Consider the following 17,043-nt stretch of genomic DNA (forward strand, 5'->3'; position numbering starts at 1 on the left):
CTCCTCCCAGACCTGGACTAAAGCATCCGCCAACTCCTGGACAGTCTGTGGTGCAACGTGGCATTGGTGGATGGAGAGAGACATGATGTCCCAGATGTGCTCAATTGCATTCAGGTCTGGGGAACAAGCGGGCCGGTCCATAGCATCAATGCCTTCCTCTTGCAGGAACTGCTGACACACTCCAGCCACATGAGGTCTAGCATTGTCTTGCATTAGGAGGAACCCAGGGCCAACCGCACCAGCATATGGTCTCACAAGGGGTCTGAGGATCTCCTCTCGGTACCTAATGGCAGTCAGGCTACCTCTGGCGAGCACATGGAGGACTGTGCGGCCCCCCAAAGAAATGCCACCCCACACCATGACTGACCCACCGCCAAACCGTTCATGTTGGAGGATGTTGCAGGCAGCAGAACGTTCTCCACGGCGTCTCCAGACTCTGTCTCGTCTGTCACATGTGCTCAGTGTGAACCTGCTTTCATCTGTGAAGAGCACAGGGCGCCAGTGGCGAATTTGCCAATCTTGGTGTTCTCTGGCAAATGCCAAACGTCCTGCACGGTGTTGGGCTGTAAGCACAACCCCCACCTGTGGACGTCGGGCCCTCATACCACCCTCATGGAGTCTGTTTCTGACCGTTTTAGCAGACACATGCACATTTGTGGCCTGCTGGAGGTCATTTTGCAGGGCTCTGGCAGTGCTCCTCCTGCTCCTCCTTGCACAAAGGCGGAGGTAGCGGCCCTGCTGCTGGGTTGTTGCCCTCCTACGGCTTCCTCCACGTCTCCTGATGTACTGGCCTGTCTCCTGGTAGCGCCTCCATGCTCTGGACACTACGCTGACAGACACAGCAAACCTTCTTGCCACAGCTCGCATTGACGTGCCATCCTGGATGAGGTGCACTACCTGAGCCACTTGTGTGGGTTGTAGACTCCGTCTCATGCTACCACAAGAGTGAAAGCACCGCCAGCATTCAAAAGTGATCAAAACATCAGCCAGGAAGCATAGGAACTGAGAAGTGGTCTGTGGTCACCACCTGCAGAACCACTCCTTTATTGGGGGTGTCTTGCTAATTGCCTATAATTTCCACCTGTTGTCTATTCCATTTGCACAACAGCATGTGAAATTAATTGTCAATCAGTGTTGCTTCCTAAGTGGACAGTTTGATTTCACAGAAGTGTGATTGACTCGGAGTTACATTGTGTTGTTTAAGTGTTCCCTTTATTTTTTTGAGCAGTGTATTTTCCATAATCATAAATATTGTATTTTATGCTATTTGAAGCTGTTGTACAAAATCGAAAGAAAAAGAAGCAAAAACTAAACTTAAAAACCGGAAGCATAGAAATATTGCACATAGAACAGTTCTTCCGCTTCTTAGACTTGCTTTCAAATGAGAATGACAGCTCTATACCTCACATTTCTATTTGAATTTTGTGGGGTCACCCAAAAAGTTACATATTGCAGCTTTACGTTTCAGTAATGGGATTTTTGTTGTCGTTGCATTAACCCTTGATGACATGTAAATAAAATTAAATAAAATAATATCGGCCACTTACACATATTTTGCAGATGTTATCGCGGGTGTAACGAAATGCTGGGTCCGGATGCTGGAGTGAGTGGTCGTGCTGCACCTCGCTCCGCGGGTAATATTACATTTCATTACATTGGAACGATTTGATTAGTGTATTGTTAGCTAGCTACATAGTTGTATCTGCTGTCTTTGTATCAAGGATAAAGGTGTAGCTCTGAGGAACTAACAAGGTTAGCTAGCCAGCTGTATTCGTTCGTTCGCGCCGTTTTCGAAACGGCGTCAACACCATAACACCACAGCCACTGCTAGCTAGCCAACTTTACCAATTAGCAGTACTGTGGAAACTATATACATTACAACGGAACGATTTGACTAGGGTAATGTTAGCTAGCTACATAGTTGTCTTTGTATCAAGATAAAGGCGTAGTACAGAGTAAGTATCGAGGTTAGCTAGCCAGCTACATTTTCTACCATAGTCTACAACGCGTCCACTGCTAGCTAGCTATCCCTACCAGCTAGCTGTATCATTTTTAGTCAATAAGATTTTTGCAACGTAAGCTTAACTTTCTGAACATTCGAGATGTGTAGTCCACTTGTGTAGCTAGCAGGACTGACTTTGTGTTAGCTAGCCAACGTTTAATTACTTCTGCGTTATGAACTAGACACGGACACGAATGCTCCATTGGTAGCTTGTTGTTACCAAGTATTGGTGCTAACCGTGTGTCATAGGATGCTAGCATGCTAGTTAGCTAGTTAGCTACAGCATCATAGGACACGGTGCACTAGGTGGGCTTTCACGGAAGAATACTGTACCAAGTTATCTAGCGGAATTAACTAAGTTTGAGCCTATTCCTGGAAACATTGAACCACTGTAGTTTACATCAATTTTGATTTCTAGTGGTAGCTAGAAAAGTTATATTTTAGTGTTTTAGTGTTTCAGTGAATTGTTAGTGAGGGAGGCCCTGCTCTCTCACTTCCCCAGTTGTTTAGTTAATTTTTCATGCCAATCTCCTTTGCATTAGCGTAGCCTCTCCTGTAGCCTATCAACTATGTGTCGGTCTATCCCTGTTCTCTCCTCTCTGCACAGGCCATATAAACGCTTCACATCGCGTGGCCGTTGCCACTCTAACGTGGTGGTCCCAGCGCGCACGACCCACGTGGAGTTCCAGGTCTCCGGCAGCCTCTGGAACTGCCGGTCTGCAGCCAACAAGGCAGAGTTCATCTCAGCCTATGCTACCCTCCAGTCCCTCGACTTCTTGGCGCTGACGGAAACATGGATTACCACAGAAAACACTGCTACTCCTACTGCTCTCTCCTCGTCTAACCACGTGTTCTCGCACACCCCGAGAGCATCTGGTCAGCGGGGTGGTGGCACTGGAATCCTCATCTCTCCCAAGTGGACATTTTCTCTTTCTCCCCTGACCCATCTGTCTATCTCCTCCTTTGAATTCCATGCTGTCACAATCACTAGCCCATTCAAGCTTAACATCCTTACCATTTCTCGCCCTCCAGGTTCCCTTGGAGAGTTCATCAATGAGCTTGACGCCTTGATAAGTTCCTTTCCTGAGGATGGCTCACCCCTCACAGTTCTGGGTGACTTTAACCTCCCTACATCTACCTTTGACTCATTTCTCTCTGCCTCCTTCTTTCCACTCCTCTCCTCTTTTGACCTCACCCTCTCACCGTCGCCCCCTACTCACAAGGCAGGCAATACGCTTGACCTCACCTTCACTAGATGCTGTTCTTCTACTAATCTCACTGCAACTCCCCTCCAAGTCTCCGATCACTACCTTGTATCCTTTTCCCTCTCGCTCTCCTCCAACACTACTCACTCTGCCCCTACTCAGATGGTATTGCGCCGTCGCAACCATCGCTCTCTCTCTCCTGCTACTCTCTCCTCTTCCATCCTATCATCTCTTCCCTCTGCTCAATCCTTCTCCAACCAATCTCCTGATTCTGCCTCCTCAACCCTCCTCTCCTCCATTTCTGCATCCTTTGACTCTCTATGTCCCCTATCCTCCCGACCGGCTCGGTCCTCCCCTCCTGCTCCATGTCTTGACGACTCATTGCGAGCTCACAGAACAGGGCTCCGGGCAGCCGAGCGGAAATGGAGGAAAACTAGCCTCCCTGCGGACCTGGCATCTTTTCACTCCCTCCTCTCTACAGTTTCCTCCTCTGTTTCTGCTGCTAAAGCCACTTTCTACCACTCTAACTTCCAAGCATCTGCCTCTAACCCTAGGAAGCTCTTTGCCACCTTCTCCTCCCTTCTGAATCCTCCTCCCCCTCCTCCCTCTCTGTGGATGACTTCGTCAACCATTTTGAAAAGAAGGTCGACGACATCCGATCCTCGTTTGTTAACCTGTTGGGGCTAGGGGGCAGTATTTTCACAGCTGGATAAAAAAACGTACCCGATTTAATCTGGTTACTAATCCTACCCAGTAACTAGAATATGCATATACTTATTATATATGGATAGAAAACACCCTAAAGTTTCTAAAACTGTTTGAATGGTGTCTGTGAGTATAACAGAACTCATTTGGCAGGCAAAACCCTGAGACATTTTCTGACAGGAAGTGGATACCTGATGTGTTGAATTACCTTTAAGCCTATGCCATTGAAACACACAGGGGTTGATTAATGTTTTGGCACTTCCTATTGCTTCCACTAGATGTCACCAGCCTTTACAAAGTGTTTTGAGTCTTTTACTGTGAGATCTGACCGAACAAGAGCCATGGAACGGTGATGGCCGATTAGACTCTGGCGCGCGAGTTCATGTTGGGTACCCTCGTTCCAATACGTTATAAAAGAGAATGCATTCGTCCACCTTGAATATTATTCATGTTCTGGTTAAAAAAGGCACTAATGATTTATGCTATACAACGTTTGACATGTTTGAACGAACGTAAATATATTTTTTCCCCTCGTTCATGACGAGAAGTCCGGCTGGCTTAGATCATGTGCTAACAACACGGATCTTTTTGGATATAAATGATGAGCTTTTTTGAACAAAACTACATTCGTTATGGACCTGGGATTCCGGGAAGTGACATCTGATGAAGAGAATCAAAGGTAATGGATTATTTACATAGTATTTTCGATTTTAGATCTCTCCAACATGGCCGTTTGTCTGTATAGCAAAGCATATTTTTCTGGGCGCAGTGCTCAGATTATTGCAAAGTGTGATTTCCCAGTAAGGTTATTTTTAAATCTGGCAAGTTGATTGCGTTCAAGAGATGTAAATCTATAATTCTTTAAATGACAATATAATATTTTACCAATGTTTTCTAATTTTAATTATTTAATTTGTGGTGCTGACTTGACTGCCGGTTATTGGCGGGAAACGATTTCCTCAACATCAATGCCATAGTAAAACGCTGTTTTTGGATATAATTATGAACTTGATAGAACTAAAAATGCATGCATTGTCTAACATAATGTCCTAGGAGTGTCATCTGATGGAGATTGTAAAAGGTTAGTGCATCATTTTAGCTGGTTTTATGGTTTTGGTGACCCTGTCTTTGAATTGACAAAACATTACACACAGCTATTGTCAATGTACTCTCCTAACATAATCTAACTTTATGCTTTCGCCGTAAAACCTTTTTGAAATCGGACAACGTGGTTAGATTAAGGAGATGTTTATCTTTCAAAGGGTGTAAGATAGTTGTATGTTTGAAAAATTAGAATTTTGACATTTATTTGGTTTCAAATTTGCCGCTCTTGAAATGCACCTGCTGTTGATAGGGTGCACCACGGGTGGCACGCTAGCGTCCCACATAGCCCCAAGAAGCTAAGTCAAACGACACCGCTGGTCCTGCTCACATTGCCCTACCCTATGCTTTGACCTCTTTCTCCCCTCTCTCTCCAGATGAAATCTTGCGTCTTGTGACGGCCGGCCGCCCAACAACCTGCCCGCTTGACCCTATCCCCTCCTCTCTTCTCCAGACCATTTCCGGAGACCTTCTCCCTTACCTCACCTCGCTCATCAACTCATCCTTGACCGCTGGCTACGTCCCTTCCGTCTTCAAGAGAGCGAGAGTTGCACCCCTTCTGAAAAAACCTACACTCGATCCCTCCGATGTCAACAACTACAGACCAGTATCCCTTCTTTCTTTTCTCTCCAAAACTCTTGAACGTGCCGTCCTTGGCCAGCTCTCCTGCCATCTCTCTCTGAATTACCTTCTCGATCCAAATCAGTCAGGTTTCAAGGCTGGTCATTCAACTGAGACTGCTCTTCTCTGTGTCACGGAGGCTCTCCGCACTGCTAAAACTAACTCTCTCTCCTCTGCTCTCATCCTTCTAGACCTATCTGCTGCCTTTGATACTGTGAACCATCAGATCCTCCTCTCCACCCTCTCCGAGTTGGGTATCTCCGGCGCGGCTCACTCTTGGATTGCATCCTACCTGACAGGTCGCTCCTACCAGGTGGCGTGGCGAGAGTCCGTCTCCGCACCACGTGCTCTCACCACTGGTGTCCCCCAGGGCTCAGCTCTAGGCCCTCTCCTATTCTCGCTATACACCAAGTCACTTGGCTCTGTCATATCCTCACATGGTCTCTCCTATCATTGCTATGCAGACGACACACAATTAATCTTCTCCTTTCCCCCTTCTGATAACCAGGTGGCGAATCGCATCTCTGCCAGACATATCAGTGTGGATGACGGATCAGCACCTCAAGCTGAACCTCGGCAAGACGGAGCTGCTCTTCCTCCCGGGGAAGGACTGCCCTTTCCATGATCTCGCCATCACGGTGGACAACTCCATCGTGTCCTCCTCCCAGAGTGCTAAGAGCCTCGGCGTGACCCTGGACAACACCCTGTCGTTCTCCGCTAACATCAAGACGGTGACCCGATCCTGTAGGTTCATGCTCTACAACATTCCCAGAGTACGACCCTGCGTTACACAGGAAGCGGCGCAGGTCCTAATCCAGGCACTTGTCATCTCCCGTCTGGATTACTGCAACTCCCTGTTGGCGGGGCTCCCTGCCTGTGCCATTAAACCCCTACAACTCATCCAGAACGCCACAGCCCGTCTGGTGTTCAACCTTCCCAAGTTCTCTCACATCACCCCACTCCTCCGCACACTCCACTGGCTTCCAGTTGAAGCTCGCATCTGCTGCAAGACCATGGTGCTTGCCTACGGAGCTGTGAGGGGAACGGCACCTCTGTACCTTCAGGCTCTGATCAGGCCCTACACCCAAACAAGGGCACTGCGTTCATCCACCTCTGGCCTGCTGGCCCCCCTACCTCTGCGGAAGCACAGTTCCCGCTCAGCCCAGTCAAAACTGTTCGCTGCTCTGGCACCCCAATGGTGGAACAAGCTCCCTCACGACGCCAGGACAGCGGAGTCAATCACCACCTTCCGTAGACACCTGAAACCCCACCTCTTTAAGGAATACCTGGGATAGGATATAGTAATCCTTCTAACCCCCCCCCAAAAAAAAAGATAGATGTACTATTGTAAAGTGGTTGTTCCACTGGATATAATAAGGTGAATGCACCAATTTGTAAGTCGCTCTGAATAAGAGTGTCTGCTAAATGACGTAAATGTAAATGTTCCTAGCTCCAACAGTACAAAACAATACACACAAATCAAAAAAAGATAAATATTGAAATATTAGAACAAGTAGCTAACTACTCTCATGAAGCCCTTTATATATCTATGCCTCTCAGCTATATAGCTGCTATCTGACTGCATATTCACCCCTCTTACCTTGAAGTTGGAACAGTTGACCCAGGTGGTAGCGATGCTGTCCACCATCCTGTCCAGACCTGTCTGGTCTTGCTCCAGATCCTGGGACCTGTCCTTATCCAGGATGTAATCTATGAGCTCCTGTCCCACCTGCACCTTCCTCCCCAGGTCTTTCTGCACCACCTGGGCCAGACAGTACTCCATATTGACCTCCATGGTCTCGGCCTCGTCTCTCCTCTTCGGTCCCACCACTAGCTCCCACTGATCCAGGCAGTGGGAAGACCAAAAACAAATGGGTGTGACCCCCACCGGGCGTGTGTGCCCTGGAAAAAAAGGCAACACAAGAGCAGGCTCCACACACTGGATGGATGTAGCCTATTTATATCCCTTGGGCAGGCCGTGGGCTAGGCTGTGTGATGGGTGCGAAGAGCTAGCTAGAGGTCAGGCTGCGGGGATGGAGGGAGCCTGGGGAATGGCAGCTATGCACCATGTGTGTCTGGATGGCAGCTGGGGAGGGTTTTCTTCTCTTCTCTTCTCTCGCTCTCTCTTTTTTTTCTTCTTTGTGTTGAAGTGAGTCTGAGCCAAGCTGTTAGTACCAGGCTGGGCAGAGATGATGGTTGTGAGAGCAGCAGTGGGTAAGGCTCATGAAGTGACAGTAACTGGAGAAGGAGAGCAGGGAAGGTCTGGAAGGGAAGAGCTTCATAGCTTAGTGGTCCCTGGTTCCCGGGAAGGCCTGGGGTCAAGAATAGAAAAGGGGAGGCCGTTAACACAATCCCACCCTCCGGTCTTCAAATTGTAAACGCTACACAACCTGCCGCCATGGTAACTTGGGTCAATGTAGAGTTCACTTGAGCCCCCAAGCCCTGTGTGTTACTGGGAAATTCCACAATAAAGGACACTGAGACTCAGATTTTTCCCTTTAAATGTATGCCAAACAAAAAACAATAATTTCAAAGTTAAACAAACCCTACAACTCTATGCAAGGACTACTTTCAACAATTTATACAGAAAATGTTACAAAAACACATTTACTCGAACAACTGTGCAGATGTGACCACGTTTGCGACCACGTTTTCCAAAACCTCTTAAATATCTGCTCCGAATTAAAATTCAAAGATGTCTGCAGAAAGGATGGGGTGTCTGCTATGGCACCTTGAGTTTTTACATTTTAATTTTGGTTATTGAACTGCAGTAAGTGAAGTGGATTTACATCCGGTAACGGAATTGTACTGATCTGTACTATACAGAAATGCATAATAATGGATATGAATGTCATTCTCTTCATGGTGATGTATCCTGAATAGGTACACAGAAGGTAGAATTATGCAATATCCTTGTTTTGCATATTTGTGTATTATTCTACACACTCGCTATTACTCTAAAGCGCTCCGCCCCCAAATAAGACCAGGTCCGCACCAGACCAAATCTGAACTAACCATAGACGTCTATGTTTCCCAAGTTTGTACATCACAGTAGAGTACAGTACAGCACAGTAGAGTTCAGAGTACAGTGAAGTAGATATGTTCAGTACAGTACATTTCTGCATTATAGTGTTCGCTACTCTGCTGAACTACACTTTTCTTTACTGTTCTCTACTGTACTGTACAAACTTGTGAAACATAGACATCTATGAGTGGTTCAGATTTGGTCTGGCCAAGGCGGTCCGACCAAATTTCAACTAGTTTTCCACGTCCATGGACGTCCGGTGCTCAGTAGGTGAGAATACTTAAATGGAAAGCGGGTAGGTGGTAGGTGTCATTAAGAACTGGGAGAGGTGACATTAACTGGAGAGAGAGAAGAAAGAGAGCGAGAGTGGCAGAGAAAGAGAGAGGGAGAGTGAGGGGTTTTCCAGACTGTTTTCACAGTCTTGCTTTGACCACCAGATGACAGAAAGAAAAGTTCTGAGCTGAACATAACAGTATGCCAGTGGAAGGGAGGACAGTACCAGGTAACCCAACTGTGGTTTGTGACTACTATGATTTCCCATTGTAGCCAATTCAACTGCAGTAATTCCGTTACCAATCTTTTTTTTTCTAACGGAATTACAATGCACAAGTCAATGTTTCTTAAACTGACAGAAGGCAAATATTATTATTTTTTTTACTATGGAGAAGTGTTGATATTAGTTGACAGGGTCTTTACTTCAACATTACTGTGTGGTGATGTATTTCTAATACCTTTTAAGACTTTTTCTGATAGATGTTGTTTAAAACCTCTTTTCTATCTGTTTGACTAAAACTCAAAAGGCACTCGCACATCTCAGCTATGTTTTTTGCAGGTGCATGGTAACAGTTGAATAAGATTAGAAAAAAGAAGAAAGCCGCACACTGCTCTAGATAGTATCACTGCTCTTGATTAAGCTTTACGTATATGACTTTAGGATGGAAAATGTACTATATATACCTTTATTAAAATACTCAGCTTTCATTTGACACCCAATTTGACATGCTCCTATGAACTTCAGATGTTACTTCTCATGGGTCCTTTTGCAGTAGGGCATTTCCACGTAATGTTGAAACATCATATTAAATCGGCTTTGTTTGTGTATGATGTGACCTGCCAGCAAGAAATGCATAATTCTCCTAAGAAGTATGTCGAATTTGTCTGTGTCTGGAAAATACAACTGTAGTCAGAGTTCGGTCAGACATGCCAAACTGCTAAAGGGACAAAGATTTGCACTGTCAGAAAGTATGAACTTACCCACAAACTAAGAACCATGAAGTAGGCAATCTTATATGAAATATCTGTTAAATGTATGGGTGATATACCCTGGTCCAAAGTCTGTGGTTTTGCCAACTCCTCTGGTCGTCATCATGCCATGGGAGTCTTGGGACCATGCTATATCAACTAATTTCATGTAAACAACGGATTGTATTATCATGGTTCTCAGTTTGTGGGGACTGTCTGATTGCATGAATTGACAGAGCACTCACAGCGGATTATTTAAACAAAGACTGTCAGACCCACAGCCTAAGAAGTCATACAAAACAAGCAAGACTTGTCACGCACCATTATTTTGTTATTTACACTGAAAACACAGAGAAAGCAGAAACGTTTAGCTGCCTACAATAAATAGACAATTATGACAAGCATCCGTGTGCTTGAATTATTGTACAAGTAGCCTTGTACAGGTTTCTACTGTAGGTAACGTTAGCTAGCTTTTGTATCTGCTTGTGGCTGACAGCTAGCCAACAGCAGCAGTCGTATGTGCTTGCCAGTTATTGCTTAGTCAAGCGCTGTCTGGTTAAAATAAACCACTAATTCCTATAAGAGACTGACAGTTAAATGGAAACACGTTCAAAACAACTGCATATTTTGGCAACGATTGTAGCAACTACAGACCTGAGTCAAGCGTTACAGTAGATACCCTATAACGTTTTTTGAACTAGCGCTAGCCCTTTCTCATTGATTAGCTAACGTTAAATGTAAGACCACACATAGCTAGCTTGCTGTTGGCTAACGTTACTTCACACAACGTGATAATCTATTCTGACTGAAAGCATGCATGCATTTGAAAAGGTTTGTCTTATTACTTACCATGCCATGCTCAGAAAGATCAATACAAATTTCTGAAGTCTTTGTAAATATTGTCGGGTTATGACTATTGAGCAGCATCGAGGCACCTCAGTCTCCACCCGGAATACCGTTTGCTGGACAAGAATGGTATTGACGTGCGAACGCATCAAACTGGGGATGCACTTGGAAAGGAGCGAATGCACATTTCTGTTGTTCACTACTTCTCTCCTAGATAAATATATTTCCTTCAGCGGATTAAATTGCCCTTGATGTAGCTCATACTTGCGTGAATGCAGCGTTTCTAAATTTGAAGAGTGCTACAGCAACTCAGTAGCTTATGTGAAGGGAGGCGCAATGGTGCAAGTGCCACCCAAGCGACTCATGTCCTGTTGCTCTGAACCTGTCAAGCTAGTAACGCCTTGATCACACCAATAGTTGTTTGGCGCAAAATAGTCCACAACATCTGGATGTGTGCCACAAAAGTTCAACAGTCACCTTCTGCTACCAGTCAAGCCGTCTACGCGTAGATTGCCGCATACGTCAGATAAATCCAATATCTGCACTACAGAACGCACTGCAACTGCCTCGGCAACGCCTCGAGACAGACGCAGCGTTCCATTGGAAATGAATGCATTCTGCTGTACCGAAATCTAAATACCCTGTCGGTGTCCTGTCGGTGTGACCGAGGCATAAGCCACTAGTCTTCAGCGACATCTCCTGGCGTAAACAGATATTTTCACATAGAATAGACGGCTGTCGTGGCATTACCAATGATGTGATATCCAAACCCAAAGTTAAGCTTTTATATTTATTACAGATAATGACCATTTATTTTGACAAACCAAAATACCAAAGCACATTGACAAATAAAAGGTAATCAAGCATTACTGCAGATGGATAAGATCCGCATGAGTCCATGTCACCACACCGACTAAAAATAATGATAACTCACTATTTTTTGTCTGTATGGCTCCAGTCTAATGCAACACCACCCAACTACTGAGAATGGTTATTTTCTCATAGTTTGTTAAATTTACAATTAGGTGTGCCTCATTTACACACCACCAAAGGCATGACAAGTAAATATGCTGCTTTGTCATTTCACCTTATGGTATAGCTGTGGGGCTTTAGGAGGCGCTATACAGGTTCATAGGTTAACACTCAACTGCCAACAGTCATTGGCTCTTTAGCCATTCACCTCTGGGAAATTATATAGAGGACCAACCAACCACATTGTACAAATGTCTCTGCTTTACATGCAAGGCAATTATAACAAGTTATTGTCCTTCAACGTCAGTGTTGGCGTTCGTTCAATCAGCGCCTCCTTTCTTGACAATGGGCTCCACATCACCCTCCGAAGGCTCTTCTCCCCCTTCTAGGAAGGACTCCTCAGTCTCCTCCTCTGAGGAGCACACGTCATCTGACTCTGCTCTTTCACGCTTGCCTCTGGACTTTTTGGGGGCTGGTGTATTCTTGATGATGATTTCACAGTCGCTGTCGTCTTCGTTGATCTTCATGGACCTCCTCCTCTCCAGGACTGAGGGGGTGCACACGGGGGTGACATCCTGAGGGGAAACAGATATCAACACAGAGGATGTTATACCCAGGTCATTTCAGAGCTATGGGTCTCTATGAGGTCAGCCTCTCCATTGATTTATCTCTATGGGTGGGAACATGTTCACTGTGCATAATAACAAGTCAATGAGTGGGTATTATTCTTACTGAGTGCGAGAATCATTTACTTGTTAGATATTGTGAGGTGATTGTGGGCACATGGGTTTAATCACCTTGCTATACAGAGAAGGCAATAAGCTTAACATACCACAATACTGTTGGCACAGTTCTCACCCCAGACAACTGGTACACCTGAGGTAAGTTTCAGAATGTGCCAAAAAGCATAGCTATATACAACAAAAAAGCATTCTGTAGTTCAAAGTAGTCATTCAAAAACATGTTATTTTCTGATTAATTGTCCTTACCTCACTACACGTGGACGCATTCACAGTGTCATCTAACTTTTTCTTCTGTGGCACTTGGGAAGCCTTCAAGAGTTTACAATAGATTAGGATACAAGTCAATAATGCATGTTCAAATCCAGTACATTCAAATTGTTAAAAAAGTGAACGTATTGAATTATAACTTTAATTTCACACAAAGAAACATTTATTGAACCAATGAGTCACATGTAAAACTTACAAATCCTGGGAAGTCATAGTCGATTCCCTTCTCTGCCAGCCTCTTGCGGAGCTTGGACTCTTTGCGCAATAGCCTCCCAGTCATCTCCGTGACCTCCTCTGGTGTGTGTCTCTTGTTGTAGCGAGCCACAGCAGGCTGGCTGGGCTTCTTAAACGCTCTCTGTGATCCCACAAACAGCTTCTCATGCACCTTCTCAGCGGGGACCAGGTGACCTGTGGAACAGAATACAACTTTATTAGTGCATCTGTCTTCTCTCCTCCCACAAAATACACAAACAAGATATCAAGAGCAAGGGGCAAACGTTAGACCTGAACGTATGACTCTGGGTTTAAATTAGGAGCGAAAGGGCAGCTTATATCTATATAACTTACATTTGATCAATCTCTCGCCCATCAGGTAGTTGTTCATGGTCTCAGCAACGATCTTGGCAACATCGTCGCAGTCGAACTCCACAAATGCATAGCCTTTGCTCCCACCTGTCTGAGAGGAGAAGGGTCAAATGTTTTTCACTGGATCCCCCCTCAATCTAGCTCTCGAAACCCCCTCCTATCCATGTGGTTTTCTGCGGTTCAATAAAGCCACCATTGGCTGCGTGTGAACGACAATTCCGAAGCTGTGTTTAAACTTCTAGAAATGACAATCATTGCTTGCGGTTTTCAAAACATGTGACCCTCATCTTTCATATCAGCGAGAAAGAAAGTTTAATATAAAATATATATATATATATATATATATATACTTACTGTAGCAGTTTTGCACTGCTAGATCCATATGCTGTGTCCTCCTCCAGTTGACAAACTACACGTTCTCCCCAGTCATGCACAGGGGTTCGGCACATGCTAGATAGCCAATGAACACTGGTGGCCGCCTGTCTTCCGTAAACAACACTGCGACATGGTTGTGTGGGAAAACTAACACTTAACTGCTGTTTTTAGACAATTATTTCTGGGTGATATGAAAGGTGTTCTTTATGTTTCTAAAAACCGTACCAAAACAAATGCGTTTTAAAGTTTAGAACGCACATCAGGGCTCTCTGACCATAAGATACTATCGTCAGTAGGCGCTAAAGGTAGTTAGCATCTATGAACAGGTTACCCTCAACCTGATCTCTATCATATCATGTATTATTTAGGTTTTACCGTAAAACATATTCTATCCATGTTCACGTGCAATTACTGATATATAACTATGTATGAGTGGCATGGATCTTTTCCATGAGAGGTTGTACAGTAAGTTAGTGTGGGCACATGGGTTTAATCACACTGCTATACAGAGCAGGCAATAAGCTTAACGTACCACAATACTGTAGGCACTGTTATCTCACCCCAGGCAACTGGTACACCTGAGGTAATTTTCAGACTGTGCCAGAGCGGCCACTTGTAGCAGTCTGGCTAATCAAGTGATATGTATGTGAAAGTATGTTTGTCAAAATAGAAATTACATGTTTGCCTTGACAAGTAAGTAGGCTGGCAATATCCACCATCTTATTCATAAGAGCACTGATCAGAGATCGACGATACCTTTTTACTCCTGGCCAGTCGTAACCTGACGACTTTTCCAAACTGTTCAAAGTAGGATTTGAGCTGAGGTTCGAACAAGCCAGTGGGAAGGTGACCAACATAAATCACTCCTGGACTTATTTGGTGTCCCTGTAGAAAAATGAATAAAATGTGTAAAACATAATCCAAAATGTACTAAGAACATCAATACTCTGTCCAAGTTTGATAGCTAAAGTTAGCTAGCAAGTTCATCAAAAAAACAAGTTAGCAAATTAATGTGACTGTTTCATCAAGGGATGTGCTGCTAATCTAAGAAAACAAATGGTTGGATGAACTAACAAGTCCATTTATTGAAATAAACGAGGATTATGCTTTAATTGTAGCAGTCTAGCTAGATTGCAAGTTCCACATGTGGATTGTAGCTTTCAGGCCACTGGCAGTGTCGCGTGCGTTTGGGAAAACTAACCTTGTTGGGTCGCTTCTTCACCGCCTGGACTTTCTTCTTGAATTCAGCCTCCTCTTTAGGGTTCAAAGCAAGTAAAGCTTTAGTCGGCTTAGTGGCCGCCGGTGCCTTTGTTTCTGTCATGACACTTATTTGAAGTAAAACTATTCACGAGAGAGAAAACACGACGTTCCGATCCCAAAATGACCACGTTTTCTTCTCTTCCGCCCAGTAACCCACGGTACTACACTCAACGACGAGTTAGTTGAAAGTCAACTACAGTTGTCCTTATTTCTAAACAGCGTCACCTATGGGCCGGAGGGATAGCAAGGCTTCTCTTAATTGGACCCACAACACATTTATTCTTATTTTATTATGATCCCGCAGTGGTGTAAAGTACTTAAGAAGAAATACTTTAAAGTACTATTTAAGTCGTTTTTTGGATACCTGTACTTTACTATTTATATTTTTGACAACTTTTACTTCTACTTCACTACATTCCTAAAGAAAATATTGTACTTTTTACTCCATACATTTTCCTTGACACCCAAAAATACTTGTTACATTGTGAATGCTTAGCAGGACACGAAAATAGTCAAATTCAAGCACTTATCAACCGAACATACCTGGTCATGCCTACTGCCTCTGTTCTGGCGGACTCACTAAACCGACATGCTTTGTTTGTAAATCATGTCTGAGTGTTGGAGTGTGCCCCTGGCTATCCGTAACTTAAAAAAAAAAAAAAATGGTGCCATCTGGTTTGCTTAATATAATGAATTTGAAATAATTTATACTTTTACTTTTGATATTTAAGTATTTTTTAAACAAAATACTTTTAGACTTTACTCAAGTAGTCATTTTCAATAAAGGTATCTTTACTTTAACTCAAGTATGACTTTTTATGACTTTTTCCACCACTGGATAACAGCTGTTGTCATAAGAAAATAGGAAGGAACCATACACCGATGTACTTTGAATAAAAGTTATATCATATGCAGTCTAATGTTATTAAAAATCACAATTGTCATGGACAATTTCTGTTGCATCAAAGAGAGGGTATGGAGAGTAGAGAGAGTAGCATGAGGTAGAACAGAGAGAGAGGGGGCAGAGGGCTCAGAGGCAGGAAGAGGAGGTAAAAGAGAGAGAGAGAGAGAGAGAGAGAGAGAGAGGGGGGGGGGGGGTGGAGTGGCCCTCTACCAAATTGAAGTTGTCACACTGAATTCAGAACATCATTGAACAGCCATCAGTGGCTTTAAAACTGATATGGCAACAAAAATCATCTACTTCAGGGTGAATGGGAGACTAGAGCAGGCAGAGTTTTCAGTGGATTGACCTACCCAGGATGTCAAAGGTAGGCAATTCAAGTAATATCACCTTATTATTTAATTATCTTGGAAATGTAGTATAAGCCATATTTTGTTGTTTGGAACATCATTTTGTTTTTGATCATATCCAGTGTGTTTTCTTTTTTAAATGCAACATCAAAATGCATTACGTTTACAGCCTAGTTTAAACTATAGACGATGTAGATTGAAATTTACACCAGGTATTACAATAACTCTGATATGAGAAACCTCTCAAAATCTCAGAAATAAAAAGTACAGAGAGAAAGGTTAAAAGCACAGAGATCTTCCAATTAATTTTCTTTCAAAGCTTCTGCCTACTGCCTAGATTTGAGTGCTGACAAATCTCTTTGGAGCTCACAAACAACATAGGATTGATCTAAAATGTAATTGATTGGGTTTGAAATTGATATCTCTTGAGTCTTTTTTCCATTCTAATTTCCCTCTCTTATTTTCTTCTCCCTGTTCTTCCTTGGGAATATGTTTTCACCCAGGGGCGGAAATCCCGGGGGGGACGGGGGGGACACGACCCCCCCATCCTGGGAAAAATATGATTTGTTCCCCCCAATATATCACTGAAACATAACTATGTAATTTAAATAATATTAATAATACGCAATGAAAGCAATTGTGCTGATTATAGACACTTAATAGCGCGTTTTTAAGTTTCAAAAGATTGCGACCCCCCCACCCTTTGCCTCACAATGGTTTGATCCACTGCCAGTTCCTTAGCTTGCTAGGTAACAGAGAGGTCGTATCTACTGTAAGTTAGTGCTTCAAAGTCCCTCTGATAAGGTTAGCGATAAACTGAAATCCAAACTGAACAGAACTACA

At 43.9% G+C, this 17,043-nt stretch overlaps 2 protein-coding genes and 2 non-coding genes across 28 annotated transcripts in view; all 4 read right to left on the reverse strand.

Annotated features, from left to right (window-relative positions):
- LOC106582358 (CLIP-associating protein 1-B) overlaps window positions 1-11,360 on the reverse strand; it is a 145,406-nt gene extending 134,046 nt beyond the window's left edge. For 14 of the 25 annotated variants that reach the window (XM_014165410.2, XM_045704767.1, XM_014165409.2 and 11 more), the window contains exons 1-2: window positions 10,751-11,359; window positions 7,235-7,946 (exon numbers count right to left, since the gene is read on the reverse strand). In XM_014165410.2, coding sequence (XP_014020885.1) covers window positions 7,235-7,429 — 195 coding nt within the window. In that variant the 5' untranslated portion in view covers window positions 7,430-7,946; window positions 10,751-11,359. Of the gene's footprint in view, window positions 1-7,234; window positions 7,947-10,750 lie in introns of all 25 variants that reach the window. The other 11 variants (XM_014165398.2, XM_014165394.2, XM_014165396.2 and 8 more) reach the window with 1 other exon arrangement.
- Window positions 11,361-11,525: 165 nt separating this feature from the next.
- Window positions 11,526-15,092, reverse strand: nifk (nucleolar protein interacting with the FHA domain of MKI67). Its single transcript, NM_001140700.2, is given in 6 exon segments — window positions 11,526-12,294; window positions 12,709-12,771; window positions 12,926-13,137; window positions 13,297-13,405; window positions 14,446-14,574; window positions 14,891-15,092. Coding segments are annotated over 6 exon segments (888 nt in total). The 5' UTR covers window positions 15,011-15,092; the 3' UTR covers window positions 11,526-12,039.
- LOC123729619 (small nucleolar RNA ACA64) lies at window positions 12,491-12,616 on the reverse strand. The gene has a single exon (XR_006761266.1). It is a non-coding gene; the product is annotated as a small nucleolar RNA ACA64 (small nucleolar RNA).
- LOC123729618 (small nucleolar RNA ACA64) lies at window positions 14,161-14,288 on the reverse strand. The gene has a single exon (XR_006761265.1). It is a non-coding gene; the product is annotated as a small nucleolar RNA ACA64 (small nucleolar RNA).
- Window positions 15,093-17,043: the final 1,951 nt, after the last annotated feature.

This window comes from Salmo salar, chromosome ssa21, assembly GCF_905237065.1.
Source record: "Salmo salar chromosome ssa21, Ssal_v3.1, whole genome shotgun sequence".
NCBI classification, from domain to species: domain Eukaryota; kingdom Metazoa; phylum Chordata; class Actinopteri; order Salmoniformes; family Salmonidae; genus Salmo; species Salmo salar.